This window comes from Gopherus evgoodei, chromosome 7 (assembly GCF_007399415.2).
Source record: "Gopherus evgoodei ecotype Sinaloan lineage chromosome 7, rGopEvg1_v1.p, whole genome shotgun sequence".
Lineage (NCBI taxonomy): Eukaryota > Metazoa > Chordata > Testudines > Testudinidae > Gopherus > Gopherus evgoodei.
In genome coordinates, this window is record NC_044328.1 from 103,730,394 (window position 1) to 103,757,426 (window position 27,033).

The following is a 27,033-nucleotide window of genomic DNA, read 5'->3' on the forward strand; positions in this document are numbered from 1 at the left end:
GGGTTGTGCCGTATGATTGGAGGATTGCTAATGTAGTTCCTATTTTTAAGAAAGGGAATAAAAGTGATCCGGGTAATTATAGGCCTGTTAGCTTGACGTCTGTAGTATGCAAGGTCTTGGAAAAAATTTTAAGGGAAAAAGTAGTCAAGGACATAGAGGTCAATGGTAATTGGGACGAATTGCAACACGGATTTACTAAAGGTAGATCGTGCCAAACCAATCTGATCTCCTTCTTTGAGAAGGTGACGGATTACTTAGATAAAGGAAATGCGGTAGATATAATTTACCTAGATTTCAGTAAGGCGTTCGACATGGTTCCGCACGGGGAACTGTTAGTCAAATTGGAAAAGATGGGAATGAATATGAAAGTTGTAAGTTGGATAAGGAACTGGTTAAAGGGGAGACTCCAGAGGGTCGTATTGAAAGGTGAATTGTCAGGCTGGAAGGAGGTCACTAGTGGAGTCCCTCAAGGATCGGTTTTGGGACCGATCTTATTTAATCTTTTTATTACTGACCTTGGCACAAAGAGCGGGAATGTGCTAATAAAGTTTGCGGATGACACGAAGCTGGGGGGTATTGCTAACACGGAGAAGGACAGGGATACTATTCAGGAAGATCTGAACCACCTTGTAAACTGGAGTAATAGAAACAGGATGAAATACAATAGTAAAAAGTGCAAGGTTATGCATTTAGGAACTAATAATAAGAATTTTGGATATACGTTGGGGGCGCATCAGTTGGAAGCGACGGAGGAGGAGAAGGACCTTGGGGTGCTGGTTGATAGCAGGATGACTATGAGTCGCCAATGTGATACGGCTGTTAAAAAAGCAAATGCGATTTTGGGATGCATCAGGCGGGGTATTTCCTGCAAGGATAAGGAGGTGTTAGTACCGTTATACAAGGCGTTGGTGAGACCCCATCTGGAATACTGTGTGCAGTTCTGGTGTCCCATGTTCAAGAAGGATGAATTCAAACTGGAACAGGTTCAGAGACGGGCTACAAGGATGATCCGAGGAATGGAAAAACTGCCTTATGAAAGGAGACTCAAAGAGCTTGGCTTGTTTAGCCTGGCCAATAGAAGGCTGCGGGGGGATATGCTTGCTCTATATAAATATATCAGGGGGGTTAACGTTAGGGAGGGAGAGGAATTATTTAAGTTTAGTACTAATGTAGGCACGAGGACGAATGGGTATAAACTGGATATTAGGAAGTTTAGACTTGAAATTAGACGAAGGTTTCTAACCATTAGGGGAGTGAAGTTCTGGAACAGTCTTCCGAGGGAAGTAGTCAGGGCAAAAGACTTTCCTGGCTTTAAGACAAAGCTTGATAAGTATATGGAGGGGATGTTATGATAGGATTGTTAATTTGGGCAATTGATCTTGGATTACCACCAGATAGGTCTGCTCAATGATCTGCGGGGAGATGTTGGATGGCATGGGAACTGAGTTACTGCAGAGAATTCCTTCTTGGGTGCTGGCTGGTGAGTCTTGCCCACATGCTCAGGGTTTAGCTGATCGCCATATTTGGGGTCGGGAAGGAATTTTCCTCCAGGGCGGATTGGCAGGGGCCCTGGAGGTTTTTCGCCTTCCCCTGCAGCGTGGGGCACGGGTCGCTTGCTGGTGGTTTCTTTGCAGTTTGAGGTCTTCAAACCAGTTTTGAAGATTTCAATAACTCGATCCTGAGATAGGGGTTGTTATAAAATTGGATGGGTGGGGTTCTGTGGCCTGCCTTGTGCAGGAGGTCAGACTAGATGATCAGATTGGTCCCTTCTGACCTATGAGTCTATGAGTCTATAAAAAGGGGTAAACAGTGAGGTGGCAAAATATACTGATGATACAAAATTACTAAAGATCGTTAAGACCCAGGCAGACTGCAAAAAGCTACAAAAGGATCTCTCAAAACTGGATGACTGGGCAGCAAAATGGCAGATGAAATTTAATGTTGATAAATGCGAAGTAATGCACGTTGGAAATCATAATCCCAACTATACACATAAAATGATGGGGTCTTAATTAGCTGTTACCACTCAAGAAAGAGATCTTGGAGTCATTGTGGATAGTTCTCTGAAAACATCCACTCAATGTGCAGCAGCAGTCAAAAAAGTGAACGGAATGCTGGGAACAATTAAGAAAGAGATAGATAATAGGACAGAAAATATGTTGCCTCTATATAAATCCATGGTATGCCCACATCTTGAATACTGTGTGCAAATGTGGTTGCCCCATCTCAAAATATGTATATAAATTGGAATTGGAAAAGTTTCAGCAAAGGGCAACAAAAATGATTAGAGGTATGGAATGGCTTCCGTATGAGGAATGATTAATGAGACTGGGACTTTTCAGTTTGGAAAAGAGATGGCTAAGGGGAGATATGATTGAGGTCTATAAAATCATGACTGGTGTAGAGAAAGTAGATAAGGAAGTGTTGTTTACTACTTCTCATAACACAAAAACTAGGGGTCACCAAATGAAATTAATAGGCAGCAGGTTTAAAACAAGCAAAAGAAAGTATTTCTTCACACACTGCACCGTCAACCTGTGGAACTCCTTGCCAGAGGATGTTGTGAAGGCCAAGACCATAACAGGGTTCAAAAAAAAACAAGATAAATTCATGGAGGATAGGTCCATCAATGGCTATTAGCCAGGATGGGCAGAAATGGTGTCCCTAGCCTCTGTTTGCCAGAAGCTGTGAATGAGCGACAGGGATGGATGACTTAATGATTACCTGTTCTGTTCATTCCCTCTGGGGCACCTGGCACTGGCCACTGCCACAAGACAGGATACTGGACTAGATGGACCTTTGGTCTGACCCAGTAGGGTCATTCTTATGTTCTTATATTCAGAATCACTTTTGAATATTGACTGAAGTGTCTGTGAGACCAGTTCATTCAGAGATTGTGTAGTGTGTTTGATACTAACTCTGTGTCATGCTAGAGCAGACGGCAAGAATGACTGCTTCTTTATCCTGTGCTGGGAATTTGTATGTATTTTGGGTGACTGTACAATTCTGAATATCTAACATCATGAAGCTTTAGTAGTGGGTGACACTCAAGACTGCCTTCCAGTAATTGTGTCTCCAGATCTCACCGATGGACTGCTATCATGATATATGTGTTCCCTTGTTGAAGTGAAGAATGTTTTTGAAGATCAGCAAATTTATTTATTGTTGTTTGTTATCCCTCAGTATTAGATCGTCAGGATGTTTGAGTTTTTAAACAAATAGCCTTCACAGCGTGCGTGATCTTTAAGCATAAAAAGGAGAAAGCTATTGTCTAAAATGTACCCCCTGAGTCACTAGTAAATCCTGACCATGAAGCGACTCCATAGGTTTGTGTAGTCAGGAGTTCTTTTGAACTCTCTGTAGAATTTCTGCATTTTAAATGTTCCAATGCTCTCGTTCTCCTTTGGCTTTCCTTAAAATTCTCACAGTGCCTACTAACATTGTCTTCTGGAGGTCACTGTCCATAATGTCTTGTGCTCCCAGCATGTTCTTGAGCGGCTCATTCACACCCTTAGGGATCATGCTAAGTGCTCCAATAATCATTGGATTTGTCTATGTTCTAATTTTCCATAATCATTCCACTTTATGGCAGAGTTCTTCATACTTCCCTATCCTTTATGGTTTTTTTGCTGCTACTATCTCAATATCAATTAACATGATCTTGTCTGTCGTCTTTTCTGTAACAACTATGTCCAGCCTGTTTGCCTGCAGCATTCAGTCTGTGAAACTTGGCAGTTCCCATAAAATCTTAGCCTCTTCATTCTCTCGAGCACTTGCAAATCAGTGGTTATAATTCCACAGGGTTCATTTAAATGAGAACTTGCCACAGAGGCTCCAGTGCAGACACTTGGCAACCTCGTTGTGTCTGTTCATATATTCTCTCCCAGCCAGGCTCCTGCAGAGGCTCAGCACATGCTCCACCATCTCTTCCTTTTTGGAACACATTCTGCAGTTTGGGGAGGAGTTCTGTTGGTCAATTTTGTTTCAGTCGTAATTAAACCTGGATGACTGCTCTTGTGCTCTCATAGTGAGGCTTTCTGATTCTCTTTAGAGATATCCTTCTATAAGCCATGAATTTGTTAATCCTCTATCACTAAGGGGTACGATCCTTCACCACCACTATCCCTTCATTGGTTTCTATATAAATCTTTTGACTCTTTCTTTCGCGATTTGCTTTCTCTTTTCTTCTGTGCTTTCTGGGCTGGGATGCACACTTGGCCATTGCTTGTTATTGCAACCAGATGATCTATTACTCCATCACGTAGTTGGATGTACATCCTGTCCATGTCTTGTCCTCTTCAGCCTGAGGTGGTCTTTGTGCCTTTTGTGTGAACTGTTCAGCTTTTTGTTCAGGAAGCAGCATCCATTTCATGCTAATACTATCCAGAATTGCCATAAGAACTTTCCACGTAGTTGGTAAACTTGTGATTAGGATCACGGTGGCCTCCTTCCTTTTTTTAAATTTAATTTTATTTATTTTTTTTAATATATGGATGATTCTCCCTGTCATCCTCTTGGACTCCATTCTCAAACATTTATTAAGTGTTCAAGGAAATAATCATGGAGAGTTGTTAGGCATTTCAGGCAGACTCCATGCACCCTATCTGAATTAGAACCATGATTTTTCATTCCTCTCAGTACCTCATCTATTTCTGTTGTTGACATTCCTATGTATTCCTCTGTTGTGTGGCTTTTAAATTTTTCTCTCACTTTTTTAATACAACAAATCAGACAGCAGATTGTATGTCCTCAGACCAGATTTCCTTCCATGAGCACTAATATTCTTCCACATTATTTATTGGCTCTCTGTTTTTTCCTATTCTGCTTTTAATGTCGATCTGATTAAAAGCAGCAAAGAATCCACTTCGTCAGATGCATGATTAAAGAATCTCTTAGGTTATCTTGTGAAGAGTCTGTTCTCTTGATACTGACAGCTTTGTGCTGAATATATTCCACACCTATGACTCAGTGATCGGTTTGTATTTGCATTATTCCTTCACAACTCTCACATCTTTCATTCAGCTCATATTTCATCTCCAGGGCCATTCACTTCTGTTTTCTTGTCAAATTATATATTAAAATTCATTCAGTAGGCTGATATCCTGAAGTAAAAGCTTAATCTTTTGGTTTAACCTTTTTTTTCATGCGGGTTCTTGAATATAGGGAGTTTTCCAGTGGTTCAAATCCTCAACTGGGCCTTGATGTGAAACTGTTGAGCTGCTACTGTTGCTGTAGCATAAATTATATCATTCAACTAATTAACATGTTTTGGTCTTACAGCTTCCTTGAGAGCTTCATCCAGTGCTTGTACTATATCCTACAGTCTTTGCTGGTCTTCGTACTTGGTAGCATTGGCCAGTGCTCAATGTCTTCTATATGTTCAATCAACAAATCATTCCTATTTCCAGTACTTTCTTCAGATGTTGTTTCACTCATAATTGTCCTCTATATTTCTTCCATTTGTGGCTGATGTTTATCCCGTATCATTGCATCTACCAATATATTTGCATGTGGTTCATCACCACTAATTTCCCTTTTTGGGCTTTCAGTTTCTATTTGCATAAATGGAATAAAGGAAAGGAATATTCCGTTTCCTCCTTGGAATAAAGCTTTTGGTTGTCCGGCAAGTCTGTGCATGGTCATTTCTTTCTCCATATTGTTGTTGTTTCTCTCCTTCCAGTGTTGAAGCTTTCATTTCCTCCAGCCTCTCTCTTCCGGTTTTGCAAAATTCAGGATCAGATCACTTCTTGATTTGCACTGAGTCCATTTCACCTTTTTGTTGACACTGATCTCCCATTTTCTTGGTTGTGGGCTCTCCCCCAAGTGTGTACTGGATTCACACTCAAGATATGAGTTCTATTACGGGCTCAGGCACTAATTTCCTGTGTGACCTTGGGGAAATGACTTAATTTATCTGAGTTTGTGCTACTGTTTATACCAGTCTGGATACACAATAATAAATGGTACCTCTTTTATTATACAAACACCAAAGTATAGTACAATAGATGAATACATATATAATAAAAGATTGCAAAAATTATGTGAAGATTTCTTTAACCTACTTCACTGGGCTCAGTAGAGCTTCTGTATAGGATCTACTCATTAAATCTGTTACTTAAATGACTGTATCCTTTCACAGTTCAATCACACAGGACAAGGGAGTATTTGCAGTCAAGCCATAATGCTGATCACTGATGGTGCTGTCGACACATATGATACAATATTTGCAAAGTATAATTGGCCAGACAGGAAGGTAAGTACAGTACAGACACTGTTTGATGGAAAACCTGAATGTTCTTTATCCATGATAAATGTATATCTAATGAAAAGTTTCCTGAACGTCTTTGTAATAATTTACTTAGATAGATGGGATGTTTCTCTAATGACAAAAAAGATACTTATATGATATTGTCTAGGGATGGAGGTGGCCTTTCACTGTATTAATGACCTTCTCAGGATAAAAATATAGTAAGAAAATCATTACTTGTAGGATATGTTTTTAGGATTATATAATGTTTCCTCAAAGAAAAATAATTAAAAATGGAAATGGTATCGTCATTTTCTCCTGAAATGTTCATAAAGAATGCAGTGATGGCATGCTGCTTTTAGGAGCCAGAGACGATTGTATTGTGTGTTGTGGATCATGTTAGGCAAAGGACAAACTATATGGGTAAAATAGGAGACATGTCGCTTAATTATATTTTTGTGTATGGCAGAGTGGGGAGCAGAATTAGCAATTGACAGTAGATGTAGTTAAAATTTCTGTTTTGCTTTATACACCTTGATGAGAAAATTTGGCCAAACAAACATAACTAGCCTGTCAATTAATATGCTCTTGGTACTGGGCCCTCTTGCAGTTCCTAGCTGAAAAAGACACTTGTACCCATTGCATTCCAATGTTAAGTGGTTTTCTTTTCTCTTGCCGTTTGTTTTTGAGCCTTGCTGTCTGAAAGAACGACCATGTTTTAAGAAGGATTTAGTATGTCAATTTCACTGTTATGTTATGTACCATGTGTTGTGTGAGCACAGTCACATATTAGCTCTGAATACTGTTGATTAATATGAAATGAAACCTGGGGTTTCAGCGATGTATGGAATAGTACCTAACATAGCTGAATACGCTTTGACATGTGATTTTTAGTCACGTTTCTTTTGCTAATTAAATTTCATTTATTTTCTATACTAATTTTCCTTTTTACATGAACTAAACCTCATTTATTAACAGTTGGGGAGTGAGAGAAAATGGAAGATTAAGAGGCTGTCTTATTCTTTCTATTCTGTGCATAGTCTTGGAAATGTTATGCTGATTACTGTCATTTCATGTAGGGAAAAATGACACACATCTTTTCCATTTCCCACTGGTTAAGAGCTTTTGATTCAGAGAATTTCCATTAGTGACTAAAAGCATCTGAAGTCCTATTCCCCTTTTCAGAAACCTTGCTCACCCCTTTTGTAACTTCCCCTCCCCCCCCCGAGAAAAAAGTTCATCTTTTGTGGCTTTTGTGCCTTTGCAAGTACCCTTTGAGAGGCATAACATCTGTTCAAGAATGCAGATGTGAGATTTCATTTGCATATTGTAGGGAGAGCAATAATCTTCTTGAGAAGAGGAGCTAGTCCTTTCTCAGTGTAAATAATGGAAAAGATAATATTTGTTAATTGCTTGGGACTAATTTTTGGCCTAGTCACCTTGCTGCTTCATATGGCAATGTCCTTACCTGTGACTAGACTAAAGGAATGTACTATGTTAAAGAAATCTCCTTGGATGTCAACATTTGCATGTGTACTCCTCATAATTGGATGGGTGGTGTCTCAATTGCCAATTAAGTTGAAATGTACCAGAAATGTTTTATATATCTAACAGCATGCTTCAAGAAACACCTTCATGCTACGTCTAGGAGAAATTATTTGCACTTCAGACGTGGACGTAGTTGACCTTCGATTTTGTGTTTGCCTAATTTTCTGAGGTGCATGTTGATCAGGCTAATTGTTTAATGTATTGTGTCTAGTTATATAAGAACAAGTTTTTTTTTCCATCTGACCTCTGTTTTTATTGTTAAAGCATGGAAAAGAATTAATAGTGAATAACTTATTAAATGGCAAGACTTTCAACTATTTTTCTGTTCACAAATTAACCACAAGCAAATGATGATTTTTCTTGAATGTATCTGTCAGTTGAAATTATCCAAATAATTCTGGGACCAATACAATATTTGTACAGTAACTTGTTTGCCAGAAGTTTGAGTATTAAAAGTGTTAGCTGTTTTTTATTAGATTTATCGTAGGGTATGTTTTATTCCCTAACTGGCTCACTGTTACTCTTAGAATTGGGCTTCTGTGGCAAATAATCTTGCTTATGAATTTTAAATTCACTTTCCACGTATTCTCTCTAACATTTGTTAAAAAATCTGTTTCCATAAACATTCCAGACAGCAAACTTGTACAAATGCCTGTATTTAAACTTGTATCAAAATGCTTCTCTTTAAAATATGTAAACAAATATTTGTAGCTTCCCCAATATTCACCCAGCTGTAGTAGTGTTTTGATATAAAGTAGCAGACTATAACTTGGATACGATTATGCTGAGTTAATAATTTTAAACAAAATATTTATTTTTCAGTTGTTGTTTCTTCAAATTACAAAGTATTTGTAAGAAGAAAGCAAAATCCTCCATTTTATTCCTTATTCAGAATTATTCAGAGCTGTCGGTGTACAGTTTTCAACCTGTATTAATGGCCTGTGACGAGTTAGTTGTGAGTACTTGATCTATGAACTTCAAAATTCATGCTGTAGTGTCTAGTTAATTAAATTATGTAGTGGTGTTTCTCTTCCCTGATTCGATGATTTATGAGACTAACCAACATAGCCCCGCTTGCAAATATTACAATTATATATATAGTTTAAAATTTGCTTTCAATGAATAGTTGAGCATTTAAATTAAATTTGCTTTTTTGTAAGTATCAACCCTAATAAAATTTAGCTGCTTGAGCAAATACAGAAGGTGAGGCAAATGGCTGACACTAAGTTATCTTTTGAATCTGAATTAGCATTTGTTGCATTTTCCCCTGAGTCTTCTCATCTCCAGCTTGGATATAATAGATTGACTATGCAAAATGAAAATAGCTCTAAAACTTTAAAAAGCCATGTCAGATGCTTAGAAATAATAAGGAAATACACTTTGTAAAATGGCACTATTAGATCTTGTGGCAAAAAGCTTTTCCTCCCAGAACTATGAACCATATTATCCAGTGCATCTCGTCTTTCTTCCTGTGTTTTCTCATAGCTTTTAGTTATATCTAGCAAATTCTAGTCTATAAAGGAAATCTCAGGGCTCTGTTAGAAGCATAGGTTCTCCGCTGAGGCTCTGTTTTCTTAAAACATGGGGTTAGGCTAAATCTTGCTCTCCATTGAACTGTTTCTTGAGAATTGGGAAAAGGCATCAGGAACCGCTTTCTCGCCTATATAAGCAATATGGGAGGATCTCTCCATAACAGTCAAGGAGGCTGGTTAACCTTGCAAACCCTTGCGCTACATTCCCAAACAGGAGGAGTATATCTGGGCCACTGATAACTAGCACAGATGCTTCATGTCAGGATGCACTTCACAAATGTGCTTTAGGGAACTTTCTTCTCCCTAATCTGCCACAAGGCCCAGCCTGAGTAGAAGTCCTTTAGCAGAGAACACACTGCTCCAGGGCAATATCCTTTTCCTTAATATTAGATGGGTTACATTTTCAGAAGTGTTGTATGTTAACTGGAGCTGGTTGGAAATTTTCCAACAAAATTTTTGAAGGAAAAATATTCCAGTTTGTTGAAAGCGAAACGTGCAGAAATATCCCCTTTGGCAAAAATTCATTTCAAAGGGAAAATTGGAATAAAAACAATGTCAAAACATTCCATTTCAAGCATTTTGAAACTGAACATTCTGATTTTCCATTTTTCAATTCAATTTTTCAAACTTTTTATTATAAAATATAATATATAAAAAAGTTGAGATCAGCTTTGAACATTTCAGTTTATCAAAGCAAAACATTTAGAGTGACTAAAACTGCAATTTTGTAAAATTTGGTTTGGTGAGAAATTTTAAAAATGTTTTGATTTTCTATATTCCTGCATAGAAGAAATTTTGAAATTGTCAAATTCTCTCCAAACTAAAACAATCCAGTTTTCAGTGTTTGCTTAGGTTTTTCATATATATAACTTAGTACATGTTGCTTAAAATTGTGCCCCAGTATGTTCAGTCATTGAGATGAAAACCTTGTCTGTGCTGCTATACAAGATTGCTGAAACCATCTTGATATTTGTAAGGTGTATGTTGAGACGGAGCTGTAATTTTTCTCCCTCTCTTTCTTTTTGTTCTACTTTCTAGCCCACCTTCTCATCTTTCCTAGCATTTATGTCTTATTTGTCAATTAGATACTGTGGTAGAAAGTGATGGGCCCAACGAAAATGCTTATGGCTCTAATTCAGAACGGGCCTTACGCATGTGTCTACCTTAATTACCTTGTTGAAAAACGATTTTTTTTCCATACACCAATAATGTTAAATGATGATAATATGCCATATCTAGTGACAGCTGCTACATTTTGTCACACATAGAGAGGGGAAAATTCAATAAACATAACTGATAAACTTATTTGTAGGATCCTTTGCCATTTTTTCTTGTCAATAAAAATCTTTTTTTTTTAAATGATGAGACTAAAAACCCATTTTTGTCATACACATTTTCACTTTTACTCCTTTATTTTCAAACTATACATCATCTTGCTTTAGGCAAAAGGTAATTTTTCTTAGATCTGTATAATCATTGATAAGAGCACTGTATTAATAATCATCAAAGAAATATTCCATTCGGTAATTGGTTGAAAATCTGCTTCTTACTGATAATACTTTAAGTAAAGGTAAATAAATTCTATTGGATTAATATTCAGAATGTTTGACTGTTTCCAACTAATCCATGAAAGCTGCTGGCATGAAATCAATATTGTTCATTTGGGGAGGCCAGACTAGTTTTGTGCATCATCTGAAGAATTATTACCTTGGAAAGGCTATTCTAAATGAGCTTTTGGACTGCTACTGCTTGTGAGAATTATTTTTTTCCTTTTTTGTTTTATGCAAAATCTACAATGCCCAAAAAACAAAAATAAAAAAACCCAACCCACCCAAACATATTTAGATACATTCTCATCCTTAATATGTATATCTGGTAGATGCTATTTAAATAACACGCCATGTTTTGTTTGAATGACTCTGGCACTGGAGTTGTTAATGTCTTTATTTATTTCCCTTTTTAATAGTTCTAAATAGAATCTTAACACTTTAAAAACCTGGAACTTGTGTAATAGCATAGCACGTACAACTGTAAGTTTCAACCAGAGACTCTATGAATTATTTCTTTTAGGCTACATGCCAAGCACTGAGACACAAACCAGTGGTTTTAAAATGTCCTGTGAGCTGGCAGGACCTGTTAGTGTTGTCTGATGTAAGTAGGAGGTTGGATATGTCTGCATTATATTAGCACTTTGCCAGTCCTCACCTCAGACTGCTGGGATTTCTTACCAAGGTGCTGTGCCTGTATCTTGTTCAGGGGCTCAATCTTTATTATTTGCCTCTTCTGGAAGAATGCAGATGTTTCTGCCCACAACCTCTTAATGCTTTAGTAGTAGAAGCCTGATATTTCAGCCATCTCCACTGCCTCCTGGCTGCTGCAAAGGGGAGGCATTTTTTGGACATTGTAGATTTTGTGAATAGTACCAATGGCAGTCTCTTCTGATGTTGAGAGCTGAGCTGTCCGAAATTGACTGGAAGTCACAAGTTTTGCTAGTGACTAGTGTTCTGAGCAGCAATTGTGGAACTGAGCAGAGTCCTGTTTGTTCCCAAGCCTCGGTAAATTAAAACTCTGAACAAAGTGCTAAGGGTATATCTACACTGCAATTTGGTATCTGTGGCTGGCCCTGCCTCATGGGGCTTGGGCTGAGGGGCTGTTCAGGGGCAATGTAGATGTTTGGGCTTGACCCAGAGCCCAAACATTTACACCACAGTTGGGCAGCTCCTTGGCTGAAGCCCTGTGAGCTTGAGTTAGCTGACCTGGGCCAGCTCCAGGTCTCTAATTACGCGTTATAGATACATCTACACTGCAGACACCATTTTAATAGTGCAAAGTAAAAAACTAAACAGCTATCAGCAGACTCAGGAAGATAGCACTAAAATGGACTATGTTGGGAAAGATATTTTTTGCTAACCCAAGGGTCCCAAATTTTTTAAATTCCAAGACCAAAAAACTACTTAATGCTGAGAGTACATAATAGTAATGTAAGGGTGGAAAAAGGTCACAGGGGTGTTATAACTATCCTATAACCAAGCATTACAAACCAAGGAAGTTCAGTTACGTTTGAGATCCAAACATCTTGAGGTACAGAAATGTGCAGTAAAGGCACTCTAACAACCTAGGGCTGTGCAATAATCCTGCAGTTATGGTGTCCAGGAAGCTGATGTTGGTGTGGGAGTGCTGTAGAGCACTGGCTTTCAAACTGTGGGTCATGACCCAGGACTGGGTTGTGGAACGTAAGGCACTGGGTCAGACCAAAGGTCCATCCAGCCCAGTATCCTGTCTGCTGACAGTGGCCAGTGCCAGGTGCCCCAGAGGGAGTGAACCTAACAGGTAATGATCAAGTGATCACTCTCCTGCCATCCATCTCCACCCTCTGGCGGGCGGGGACTGGGGACACCGTTCCTTACCCATCATGGCTGGCGGCCATTGGTGGACTTAGCCTCCGTGGGTTTACCTGGTTCTCTTTTGAGCCCTGTTATAATCCTAATCTTCAAGTTCCTCAGACAAGGAGTTCCACAGGTTGATTGTGCGCTGTGTGAAGAACTTCCTTTTATTTGTTTTAAACCTGCACTGCTGATTGGGCTGTTAGCTAGGCAGCACTGCTGCTTGGCTTTTTAAGGCAGGCTAGTCCCTACCTATTCTGACACTGCATTGTGCCCTGGAAGTGGTCAGCAGCAGGTCTGTCTCCTAGACAGGGCAGGCCGTGGGACTGTGTGCGCTGCCTCTACCCCGAGCACCGGCTTTGCACTCCCATTGGCTGGGAACAAGTGCAGTGATGTCTGCAGATGGCCCCTGGAGCCTCAGAGCTTTGCTAAACAGTAGTGAAGTGACCTTCCAAAATCTTGATACAGAGCCCAACATCTATTCCGTTAAAAGGGTTGGTCAAAGAGTGGCTTTCTGAGGTTATAAGTGGCTATCACTTCAATCTCTACCTGAAAGTTTGGAGCCTGTACTAAAGACGTTACTGTGCCAGGACGTTGACAGAACCATGACCATTTCCTCCCTTTTAAATGCTGAAATTGAGGAGAGTACAACTGGCTCTGAGGGACTGAATTATTTAAAATTCCAAAGATTTAGAGGCATGCTAAAACATAAATTTCTCCAACTGGTTGCATGTTCAGATTTCCGACTTGTGCATATTAAGGCTGGATCTATACGAGCAGGATGGATTAAATGTAATTACTGCCTGCATGTAGATAGCTCAGTGGTTTGAGCATTGGCTTGTTAAACCCAGGGCTGTGAGTTCAATCCTTAAGGGGGGCCGTTTAGGGATATGAGGCAAAAATCTGTCTGGGGATTGGTCCTGCTTTGAGCAGGGGGTTGGACTTAGATGACCTTCTGAGGTCCCTTCCAACCCTAGTATTCTATGATTCTAACTTCCCCCTATAAATGAGTTTAGATTGTTATGTAGTTTTCTCATATTCATACAAACTACTTCCACTGTTCTCAGGTTCAACCACTTCATTACAACAGATCTTAACAGCACACAGCCAAAAAAAACCAACCAACCAACCAAAAAAACCCAAAGTGTATCAAGCTCCACTAATTATTTAATATATTCATACAAAAGAACAGCTTTCCAACATGCGACCAACATTATCCTTAACAAGTGCCTTCTCACTGTAAGCAGCGCCTGAATGATCCTGTTCCAAAGACAGGGCTGGCTCCAGCGTTTTTGCCGCCCCAAGCGGCCAAAAAAAAAAAAAAAGGGAGGGAGGGACTAAGGGACCCGCCACCGAATTGCCGCCAAAGAGCCGGACGTGCCACCCCCTAGCATGGTCCGCCCCAAGCAACAGCTTGCTGCGCTTGTGCCTGGAGCTGGCCCTGTTGAAAGAACATCCTGTGTGATTCCCAAGGATAACTTCTGCATGCCAGCTGAAGCAGTAAGTGAATTAGATACATGCTTTTGTTATCTGTCATTGCTCCCACTACTATATTAAAATGTACGGTAGGAAATTTTATGTCAATAATTGATCAGCTGTGTACACTAGTACAACTTAAAATGTATGAAAAGAAAATAATTGTATGGAAAACTGTTTTTAAAGAAAACAAGAACAAAATTCTTCAGGTTTGTCTCAGTAAGCCACTGATGACAATAGTTCTCTGTCCATAAGTAATATGATCCCAGTGCCTTTCTTTCGGCAAGAATTCAAAGCAGCTTTCCTTGAGATGAAACGTAGCAACTAGTTAATCTTGTTAAAGTGCCATGGCATTTCCAATGACCATGTATGGTCAATTCATCCCTCCTCTGAAAGTCAGAACTTCTTGCAGCATCATGCCCTCTAATACCATGCTGGGTAATGATTGAATAATAATAACTCAGAGCAAAGAGGACTACCAGCGTAATGAATATTATACTGAGGAGATTTTGAAATGATAGAAGTTAACAAGAAGGTAACAAGTAAGTTCCTACATAGGGGTGGAAAACATTGTAGAAGGCCAAGTTATCTAAATGTTTAATCTCACTTCCCCACATGTCCCCCTTCCTGTCTGTCCATGTATCTGTCTGTATCTAGGTACTTACATAGCCTTCCTCATCATTGTATCTGAGCATCTCAAAAAAAGTGGTGTTGGATTTTTTGGGTGTTTTTTATACCAGTATTCATTTCAATTTGTGTTCTCTGGCACCCTCTCCAAGAAAGCATTTAAACACATGCTTAAAGTCCCACTGAAATAAATGCTTTCCTGAATCAGAGCCTGTGTTAGGTTTGGATATCATCTTCTTGGCTCGCTGTTTGCCCGGTTACTTATTTTCCACATATATTGGGGCAGCACTCGCAAGAAGCCAGAAGGATCAAATAATTTTTATATTCTGGACCATCTCTGTTTCAAAGCCTTCATTTGGTGATGTTTTGGCACATTCAGTCTCTGGAAAGGGAAAGGGAAAGGGAAAGGGAAAGGGAAGCATTAAATTCACCGAACTGCAGCACTCCCATAGGCCTGTAATCTAATCTCTAACCCAGGAAAAGCTTCATGCTTATAATTGAGTGTACAGTTTTAAAGCATTACACACTATGGTAGATGTGTTAATTCCATTGTTTCTTTATTTTTGTATACGTGTTCTCAATTTCTTAAAACTTCCTCCAGTAAAGTTCAAGGACCATAGCCCACCCTGGCTGGTGCAACGAGGGAGTACCAAAACTCTGCCTAGTGTGTCCTCTCCTACAGGAATCCTGCTGGCCAGGTTAGGATTCTTCCTATCAGGTTTGAGATGGGTGGAAGGAGAGAAAAATGGAAATACTATGAAGCATGTTTGCTGTTCTTCAGAAATGTGTAAGATCTGCTGCTGGCCTACACTTGTAGCTAAGAGTAGCATTCATGGCAATAGCTTGTGGTCTAGGCACTCCTGTTGTTCTGTAGACCACTGTCTGTTGGAATGTAGTTCATGGGTTGGCACATTGGCTGTCTGTCTTGCTCCTATTGTTCTTGAGTGTTCTGTGAAAATTCTGCTTTGCTGTTTGTTTGGAAGGGAAATATTTTCTCTATACTCTTTCCTTCCTTGTGAACCATTGCAACTCTGGCTTTGGAAGACAGGCTTTATCTGTGTCAGCAACCACTTAAACAATACAGAAGTCAGGAAATAGTGTAATGGAATCTTTACTCCTAGTTCCAAAGGACTGTCCATGATGCTGAAACTCTTATCAGCAATTACTGCTTGAAGTACTGTCTGGACAGACTTGGTGAAAAAAACAAATCAAGTAAATATTTAATTATCATCTCATTTTTACTTTGAAACTATCAGCATTTATGTACCAACTTTTGCAGCTGCTTCATGTGGCAAGCAACATTTCTACAACTTTGTAGATTAACAAGCAACTCAAAGATTAATTACCCTGAAACTTTCTGGGTTTTAGATTTCACGGTAATACCCGACATTAGCAGACGGAAGTAACCAGATAATTAGTCCTTAATTACATGGCACTTAAAAGTACATGTTGTATGTTATAGGATCAATAGTTATAGGGCAGTTACTGATATGAGGCGTTATGCTTTGTTAAATAAAATGATTTGTCAATGCTATTAATAAAGCTTTTTCCTTTAACATAAGAGCATAAGAATGGCCATACTGGGTCAGACGAATGGTTAATTTAGCCCAGTATCCTGTCCTCCGACAGTGGCTGGTGCCAGATGCTTCAGAGGGAATGAACAGAACATGGCAGTTACCAAGCAATCCATCCCCAGCTTCTGGCCTTAAGTTAACAGTTTAAAACATCAGCTCTATCAAGTGAATAAATATATAATATCTGCTTTTAATAATGCTGTGTTTTGTTTTACTAAAAAAAAATGCAGTAAGCAATACAGCTGGCCAAAAAGCTTTTGCATGTTAAATGCTGTGCATGATATGAATAGCTGTGTACTTTTAAACTTTTAATTCCATAGAATACCTTTGGGGCTCTTTCATAAATAACGGAGGCGCATGCTCTTCTCTCACCCACCTTTTCACAAGGCGAAATGAAAGCTTTAAACCTAGGTTCTTTTTTGTCTGTAAACAAGCTTAAGGGCAAAAGTGAAATAAAGTGGGCACTCTGACAACAGGCCATGGGGAAATGGAGAGCTGCATCCTGACATAATAGTGTTGACAGTTTATCTATTTCTTCAGCTCTGTCATCTGCAGGGATATAAAACATTTTGTAGGATTTTAACTGAGTCTCCTTAATTTCAGAACATGCTGATGTTGCAAACATGGAACATTAGTACAGCAAATTGAATGTCCCGACTATGCTATTGCCTGGGTGTTATTAAATTGATTTTCTTTTTCTAAAAAAGCTGAAGTACTTCAAAGGCAATTGTTATTACTATTGTGCGCACTGTGTATTTTATTATTAGTTATCTCAAGAAGAAAAGGATAGATTCCACCACATATTGTAGGTCTTTCTAAGCTACAACATAACTTAGGTTGATTATCTGTCTTTGGAGGCCCCTCTGCAGTAGAATAAAAGATTGGTGCTAAGGCCAAACAAAAGCTCTTTGTGATTCTGGAGTAAAGGAAAGTTACTGATCATAGAAATGTGAGAGTCCTTGATTTTTGGGTTTCTTTCCATCACCCCTTACAACTTTTGAAATATTGCTTACAAGCCACATTCAAGAAGTACGTGTATATATGTGAGAGCTTTCACCCTATTTGTTCCCTACCTACTCAAAAAAGTGGAAGGTGGCTACCTTTCCCAGTATTATTGCTATTATTTGTATTGCCATATCAACTAGAAACTTTTGTCATGGACCAAGATCCACCTGTACTAGGTCCTGAGCAGGCATAGAACAAAAAGGAAGATTATAAACTCTTTGGGGCAGGGACTAAGTATAAGACAGTAGATGGCTAAAGACAGTGGAGTACAAGGAAGCAGTGAGACAGTATTGGGCATCAGGATAGGCAGTGGTCTCAATACACAGTTTTTTGTTTCAGTTACAAATAACACAGACATGTCTGAAAGTCAGCCATTCACAGCTGTATTCCCTAATTCAGAATTCCTAGATGCTAAAGATTTCTATTAGGCCACCCTGATCTTAATTTGCTACAAATAACTCCTCTTGTCACTTAACAGCAAAAAAAAAAAAAAAAAAAAAAAAAGAGAGAGAGGGAGATTTTGTTAAAATAAGGGTAATCAAATCTCATCCTTTTATGATGTAAATAGATTGGCACAGGAAGGACTACTTTCCCTCATGGAAAGAATTATGCATTTGGCCGCAATCACGTATTGGCTGACGCGATGCTTCCTGAATGCTTCACAGATTTTAGTGTGTTATAATCATTTATACCAATTAAAGTTTATACTCAACGTGCCTTTATCCTGTTTAAATGTTTGTCAACCAATCAGGAAGCAGAAACAATATTATGTTTCTTAGGGGACCAATCCAACTTTGCTAATAATTAATGAACAATCAAAGCAAACAGACTTGTGGTTTGAAATTTATTTGTCCTAACTATTTGGCACTGCTTATTAGTAACAAACAAATATGAAGAAAATCAGGATAAATTTTCTAATAAAAATGGCTCCATTTATTGTATAGTACCCAGCACTGGCCTGTGGGCAGTCATGCCTAGCAGTTGGAGCAGGAATCCAAAACTAAGGCTGAGCTAGGAGTCAGAGCAAAGGGTCAGAACTGAAATCAGAGGTCACTCTCGAGTCAGAACCTGTAATCAGAGCTGAGAGTCAGAATCGGGGTATCTGCAGTCAGGGAAGGATGGGACAGGGCTGGAAGAAGGTGAGGATCCAGGTGAAAAAGAAGCAGCAGCTTCCTGGAACGCCTTCCTGCGTAAATAGTGTGCCTGGACCAACTGGAGGTCATGGAGGTGCTCCCAATCTGGTCGTCTGTGGACAGCACTTCCTGTGGCGTCTAGTCTGCCAGCATTTACAGGACATTGATCATGGCAGCCAGGTGGCAGTGTGGGAGTGTCAGTCACCCAGAGCCCTGCAGGCCAGGTTCTGCTTCACTGGATCCTTACACCAGCAATTCCTCTTAAGGATGAGTGGTTCAGGAAATGTACCCATTTCATTTTGGAAAATGCACCCAGGCTATTTCTTATTTTAAAAATAGTGGTTTTGTGATGAATTATGTCATCCATTTATGGAAATAGTGAGATCATTTATTTACTGTAATCCTTCAACAGCATGATAAAATTGTTTTTTAGTCAGTGTGGTTAAAGCTGAACACTGCTGCAATTTGCTGAAAACCAGGGCATAGTTCACAGTCTCAGTTTATTTTTAATTACTTTTGCTTATAGTGTATGTATCTTCTGACTTAAAACAAGACAAGCATGAGAGAGAGATCTGAGGCACAGTCAGAACTGATATATTGTACAATAGTAACTTTAAAAGCTCTGTGCAGTATCATGAAGAGAGCACACCATGCATACTGTTAATCGTTCACTACAAAAAAAATGAAACTAGAAATTCATATTAGCCATGCTTAGTCAACTAGGTCTTGCTGTATAAAGATGACAGTATTTAAAACAGTATTTCAGTGTATTAGGTACGAAGTGAAAGCAGTAGAACGGTTTGATGTTAGTTTAAGCATCTTCATAAATCACCTATTTTAAAATTGGACTGCTAAAAACTTTGAAATTGGCTGACTTTATATGGGGCTAGACTGTCACTTCACGGTCTGTCCTGGTCAAAGGGCAGCCTCAGTGTTCCCTTGGATGGGTAGGAAGCAAACTGCAGTGGCACTAACTAGTTTCTTGCATGTTCTTCTGATGGATACTGGACTAGTTTGACTATTGATGTGGCACAGCAATTCTCATGTCCCACAAGTGACTCGAAAGTAATTAGTCAAAATATAGACAGCCTGAAAGAAATGATTGTCCTTTTCCTGTTTTCTGTAAAGTCAGTCTAGATGGTGGAGTATAATTTGGATAGTTCTGCAGTCCTTTCTCATGCAGTTGGAACTTTTGCATAAGTGAGGATTGCAGTATTTGACACACGTGTGTTTATATATAGTACTGGCGGAATTAATATGAAAAGTCTAAGCACATTGCTTTCAAAGGCTTTTGTTTAGTTAGTTAAATTGAATTTTGAAGTTGGCAGTGTGTCGTCTTAAATACTAAATCAAGAGAAGTATGATGTGAGACATAAGAATTGCTATGCCACATCAGACCAGTGGGAAAAAGTTACAAGAAGAGAAAATTCAGGGTTTGGTATAGTATATCTAAGATTCTGTCATCATCTCATTTTGTATGCATTGCATGGTATTTCTTGTTTATCTTGTTTATAGCTGGCAAATACAGCTGGTGGAAAGTATAAGAGTCAAGTGAAGTTTATTTTTTACCCAGATTATTACTATTATCCTGTGCAGACCCTGACTATGTAGTAAACTCCACTGTCATACATTGAGGAGTCATCATTTGTGTACACAGGATCACACTGTACAGTACACTCCTTAAGGTCTCAATTCTGGAAAGCACTTAAACATGTGAGAAATCCCAGCCCTGTTAAACAAAGTATTAAAGCACAGGCTAATTCCCACTGAAGTCATACATATAAAGTCAATCGGACTCAAGCATGCACTGGAGTGCTTTACTGAATTGAGGACTGAGTGCTTATTATCTTAAGAGACCTCTCTTTGAAACTCTGCTGTAGGAGCCTCTTAAATGTGTATAAAATAGATGCTTATACATTGCCTTTGTATTCTATGTTTTATATAATTTGCACTTTTGTTTATTTCACTTTACTGGCAGAGAAATTACCATTATGTCCTATAAACTGACATGAGAGCCAGTTACCTTTACTCTCAGTCTTTTGGAAAATTTGATCATCTCTGTTGACTTAACTTTTGTGTCCCAGTCTTGACAGGAAAAATCTGCTGAAAAACTGATAAAACCTGCAGTTCTCTCTAAGCGTTCCAAATGCAAGAGTGGTTATTGCCATCATCATATAATCCTCTCTGCTATCCTTACCTTAATCATTCTATAAAAAGAAAACAGACATGAAGAGATTTATATGTCTGAGTAAATATGTTGTGTTTCTGTGGGATAACACTTGTGCATAGACTTCTGTTAGATTCTAAACTGAACATTAGAGGTTTCCCCTTAGGACCTGTTGAAGCCTCTTCCTGGATTGTAACATACAATTTGAGTTCATTTTATTGTTGGATGCTCCACAATGTAGAGTCTTTCTTCCATTGTCTTTCTTCCTTAGGGATTCATATCTTGAAAAAAACACACAAGAATCATGAATCACTCGGGACTCCTTGGAGAGTGTATTGTACTGCATTGTAATTGTACAGTGTACCCCCCACGGGCTGCTGTTCAACATGCCATTGTAAAAATAGAAGCAACCATAAATACACAAATTATAATACAAACTTCAGAATATTTTATACTGAGGTTTAGTAAAGTAGGTCAAGTCCACAACAGAACTAACAATAGGAAACTTAGAAATGCATTCCAAGTGTCAGACCTTTACTTTTTCCATGTTATTTTGTTAGTTATATAAACTAAATAATTCTTTCTTTTTTGAAAATTAGCTCTCAAGACTATGGCATTTTGTAGTAAAACTAATTTTATATGTAGTGTCCAAGACCTTACCTTATCTTAGACCGGGGGTGGCAACCTTTCAGAAGTGGTGTGCCGAGTCTTCATTTATTCACTCTAATTTAAGGTTTCGCATGCCAATAATAAATTTTAAAATTTTTAGAAGGTCTCTTTCTATAAGTCTTTAATATATAACTAAACTATTGTTGTGTGTAAAGTAAATAAGGTTTTTTAAATGTTTAAGAAGTTTCATTTAAAATTAAATGCAGAGGCCCCCAGACCGGTGGCCAGGACCCAGGCAGTGTGAGTGCCACTGAAAATCAGCTCACGTGCCACCTTCAGCATGCATGCCATAGGTTGCCTACCTCTGTCTTAGACCATAACAATGATCAAGAAGGTGTCACAAGGTAAAACACCTAGATCAAATTGCATTCCAGAAGAGAACTATAAAAGCCACCCACACTTCAAGGCACATCACATGGCTCTTCTGCGTTATCTGGCAGCAAGAGTCAGTGCCACAAGATGTCAAGGATACCAACATTGCCAGCTCTGTAAGCGTAAGAGTAATAGGGCAAATTGTCGTAGTCCCCACAGCATTTTCCTACTCTCTGTTACTGGGAAAGTTCTTGCATGGGTCACATGGAATAGGCTTAACACCTATTTTGTTGAAACCATCCTCCTAGAAACTGTGTGGATTTCAGTCCAGAAAGGGCCCAGTAGACATGACCTTCACAGCCTACCAGCTTTAAGGAAAGTGCTGGAAGCAAAACCACAGTCCTTATAGAGGATCATAGGACTGGAGGGGACCTCAGGACATCTTCTAGTCCAGTCTTCTGCACTCAAGGCAAGGCTAAGTATTATGTAGACCATCCCTGACAGGTGACTGCCTAACTTGCTCTTAAAAATCTCCAATGACGGAGATTCCACAACCTCCCTAGGCAATTTATTCTAGTTAGGAAGTTTTTCATAATGTCCAACCTAAACTGGTCTTGCTGCATTTTAAGCTCATTGCTTCTTGCCCTATCCTCAGAGGTTAACAAGAACAATGTTTCTCCCTCCTCCTTGTAACAACCTTTTATGTACTTGAAAACTTTTATCATGTTCCCCCCTTAAATCTTCTCTTTTCCAGACTACACAAACCCAGTTTTTTCAGTCTTCCCTCCTCATAGGTCATGTTTTCTAGACCTTTAATCATTTTTGTTGCTCTTCTCTGGACTCTCTCTAGTTTGTCCACATCTTTCCTGAAATGAGCCACCCCAAACTGGACACATTACTCCAGTTGAGGCCTAACCAGCATGGAGTAGACTGGGAGAATTACTTCTTGTGATTTGCTTGCAACACTCTTGCTAATACATCCCAGAATGATGTTTGCTTTTTTTACAACAGTGTTATTTAGTTTGTGAATCTGCTATGACCCCCAGATCCCTTTCTGCAATACTCCTTCCTAGGCAGTCATTTCCCATTTTGTACAAGTGTTCAAAGTGTGCAACTGATTGTGCCTTCCTAAGTGAAGTACTTTACATTTGTCCTTATTGAATTTTATCTTATTTACTTCAGACCATACCTCCAGTTTCTCCAGATCATTTTGAATTTTAATCCTATCCTCCACAACACTTGCTACCTCTTTCAACTTGGTATCGTCCCCAAACCTTTTCAGTGTATTCACTATGTCATTATCTAGATCACTGATGAAGATATTAAACAGAACTGGTCCCAGAACTGATCCCTGCGGGACCCCACTCGATATGCCCTTCCAGCTTTACTGTGGACTGCTGATAACTACTCTCTCCGAATGGTTTTCCAACCAGTTATGCATCCACCTTATAGTAATTCAATCTAGGTTGTATTTCCCTAGGTTTGTTTATGAGAAGATCATACGAGACAGTACTAAAGGTCATGTGAGACACTTACTAACGTCAAGATATACCACAAGATTTTAGTGAGCTTTAATCATAAGGGAAGTTTTGAAGAGCCTAAGCTTTTAAGATTATTTAAGACAAACTATGTTCCGACACAGGATGCTAAATTTCTGAAAAGGACCTATTTAAATTTATTTTAACTCATAAATTACATAATGGATATATTTGTAAACTCACGAAAAATCATTCTGTATTCCAAGAGAGTATACTGTAATTTTGGGGAAGATTTGCTAAATTCTTCATCCTTAACAGAGTGGTTTAAGGGCAGAAATCAAAAGAGCCTTAATGATGGAATTGCAAGCAGCTGTTCCGTGATGCTGATTATTATTAGACATTTATTTTGCATTAGCACATAGAGCTTCCTCCCTTTTCCCCCAAACCATAGTAATAATACTTTCCTTTTAATTAACCATTTATAGTTCAGGGGATAGAAGCACTTTAGAAGTCATGAGTTCCTGTGCTTAATATTGTAGACTTTGCTTCTTCCCTGAAGTAATGAGAAGTAAACTACAATGAGAAAAAAAGAATAGGCACAGCTGTTAATCTTTCTTTATTCCGGAGGATAATTTGAGGGTTAACCTCTGTCATTCTTTTCCATCTGATTGCTTAATAGAAATTCCAAGAATTTAAAAGAAAATCTGAGCAAAAACCTTGTGGGGGAGTGCAGGGAGAGAAAGAAGTAAGCAAGGGGGATCACCAGATTTTTCTGCTGCACAAAAGTAAGGCTGAAATGAAGCTGCTTCAAGTGCTGCCTAGGTAATTCTATGTATACTTGCTTTTCATATCTGCACAGACTTGGAAGAAAACATTTCCAAGCCATTGACTAATATTGCCATTTTTAATGTGGTTTTCAACAAACTGATTATAAAATTAGTGACTGCAGCTGCCTCCCCTTACAGTATGCTTTCTGCTCACAGAGATGTGAAACACCAATCAAATAATTGATGATATGTTAGACACAACATGTTGCTTCAGTTTGCCAGTTTTGACCTGCTCAGCTTCCACTGATCAAGCGTTAACCACAAATAAGGACCTGACCATCCTAGAAGTGACTACATTGCAGTTAACAGGCTGCAAGAACACAGTTCAGCTCTCTTTGCTGCCGTTTAAAAAAAAGAACCAGAGAAATTCTCAGATAATATATCTGCTGTATTAGCCTCATCCGCAGAGATGAAATTAACAGGACACAGAATAAAAACAACTTAATGCATTTATTATTAACATTCTTGCTGTGAAAAATCAGTGGCTGATTTTCTTCTTCAAATAGGAATGTTGTCTGTATCCTGCTTGCTGTAATGTCTGTGATAGAGATGGGTGAATACTGTAAACATTTCCCGTTAGCAATTGCTCAAATGTTGAAATGATTCTGCTTTGGTCAAGCTTACACCAAATATTCATGTAATCAAGTTGTATTGGTACAAAAATTCATGGAAGGCAAATTTCATCATTATACATACAAGTACAGCCTAGGTTGAATAGTCTTTCTATTTATTCCATTTCTTCTTCCATCTTGGAGAGGCTATTTAAATGGGGTGCCAAGGCAGCTATCAGTTTGTGGAAGCCCTGTCAGCATGGCTCTACAGCAGTCTTACTACTCGGGAATTTCAATAGAGCACACAACAGGACACATCTGATGCATGGATAGCTTCTCATTGCTTCCCTCCATAGAATATGGGGCTGACCTCATTACTTGACCTGTGATGTTGGGACAAAATCCCCTCTTCCCAGAAAAGAATAATCTGGGACTCCACACCGAAAACCACAAGGCAGTTTCTTTCGCCATTTTGCCACTGTCCTGTGTGTTTTTCTGCAGAAGAGGGCAATAGGGCCCTTGTATCTCACCTTCCATCTAAGACTTTCAAGCACTCGAGAAATATCAATAAATACCGAGCGCTGAAGGCCAGATTCTGGCATGGTTATGAATGCTGAGTGGTACTTTGTTTCTCCAATAGTCCTAATAAGACTTCTCAGCAAGAATAAGGGTGGTAGAACTGGGGCTAATAAATGGTACTAATAGAAGTTTAGCATGATTCATTGTTATTATAATTACTGATATGATTGCTATTATAACTGTTTTTTTAATTATTCTTTTAGGCAACCAAAAATAAATTTATGTGATGCATTCAGATGTGTATATATAAAGAGCATGTGAAAACTGTAGCTACAGAGATCTTAGCAGCACGTTTGATAATACTTAGTTTTTGACTAAAAAGATACTGGCTGGCTAGATGCATTTTAACATATGGTACTCCATTTTGCAGCTAGTTGCTTTCATTAGACTGACCTAAATACTCCCTAAAAAGTAGACAAAGTGGAGATGAGCCAAACATTTGAGATTGCCTTTGTGAAATGACATCTTAGTGTAACTTTAACCAGAAAACGTGCTTGGCTCTATATTTATGGGGGTTAAGGCTGACCGCTAATAACTCACTAGATCAGTATGATCAGTGTTTGTGTTTTATATGGATGTCCCAGGCTTATGCACTGTTCTCTTGAAAGATGGGGTCAAGATGAATTCTCAGATCAGCTGTTTCTTCTGTTTGACTTAATAATAGAGAATCATAAACATAATTAACTTGTGTAGTTTTAGTTTTGCCCTCGTGGCTGTGGAGAAGAGCTTGAGAACATGAACTATAAACACACAAAAATGAGAAGACAAATAAAAATAACTCAAATGTATTATTTGTTTAACAAAAATCTTGGTTATGCAGGTGTGGAGGGGCCTGGGGTTGGCAATGCTGCCCTGCTGCAACTGCCACTTCAGTGACGGGAGAGGAGGCAAATGGAGCACCCTGTCCTGGTGTGTTTAGGACTCTGGAATATCTTTATACAGCCCTGCCCCACCCTCCTGTCTTGTGTAAAGGCTGGGTAGGATTGGTAAAGGAACTGATCCCTCTCAATTTCTGTGGGTGTAAGGTTCCCCAAAGCATGTGGTGAGGGGTGGAATCAAGGGTTCTGAACTGGCTTTCCATGCAATGGGTAGTAGGCTATATCCTATGAAGGAGTGTGACAGTATGCATGCTGCCCCTCTGCACCCAAAGGCTTTGAAAAGCCATGTGTCGTCTTACAGCAGAATGCCCACCAGTGTAGACTCTCGGGCACCATGACTCCAATGGCCCCTAGTGCACTGCACAATCTATCAGGTGAAAACCAGAACTGGTGCTGTTCAGACTTAGTTCTGCCTCATGAAGGAAAAATGATTTATCAAGTTTATTTTCAGCTCTAGAAAAGTGAACTGTTCCTTTTTATTTGTAGGGCAAATTGGTAATTTTCTCCATGGCTACATTAAACTATGTTGACTCTGCACTGCATGTCTAGAAAATATATATTTTCATATTTTTGTATCAGTGCATGACATTTTAAAAACAAATTTTCTCTTGTTTTCTTTTATCAGCCACTGAAAGTGCATGTGAAGTCATACAGAGAAGGAAAAGTAGTAACTACTTAAGTATTCTAAGTTATTAACAATTTTCTTTCTTCCCATATCTATTTAAGGCCACTTGTTACAAGAAAATATGGAATCTTTAGCAATAAACTATGTGAAATGCATAAAATAAGCAATGCAGAGATATGTGGTAAACAGTCTAGATAATTCTTCATAATTCAATAAGCCACAGATGAAATAACACCTGGCTTAGCTATATTTAAGTTCACGACATTTTAAATGAGAGAATGTTTAATAGGAATAAGGGAATAGTAACGTAAAGCAAGCCATGTATGTATATGAAAAACACTCCTAATGAACTATTTTTTCCCACCAGCATATGGGGCTAGATTTACCAAAAAGAAAATGGCTCAACAAAACACAAATGTCTT

At 38.8% G+C, this 27,033-nt stretch overlaps 1 protein-coding gene across 7 annotated transcripts in view; it reads left to right on the forward strand.

Annotated features, from left to right (window-relative positions):
• CACNA2D3 (calcium voltage-gated channel auxiliary subunit alpha2delta 3) overlaps positions 1–27,033 on the forward strand; it is an 828,400-nt gene that overhangs the window by 480,834 nt on the left and 320,533 nt on the right. For all 7 annotated transcript variants that reach the window (XR_004001243.1, XM_030569375.1, XM_030569373.1 and 4 more), the window contains one exon: positions 6,140–6,253. Coding sequence is in view for 6 of the 7 variants with exons in the window: in XM_030569375.1 (XP_030425235.1) it covers positions 6,140–6,253 (114 nt within the window). In the remaining variant the exon portion in view is untranslated. The remainder of the gene's footprint in view (positions 1–6,139; positions 6,254–27,033) is intronic.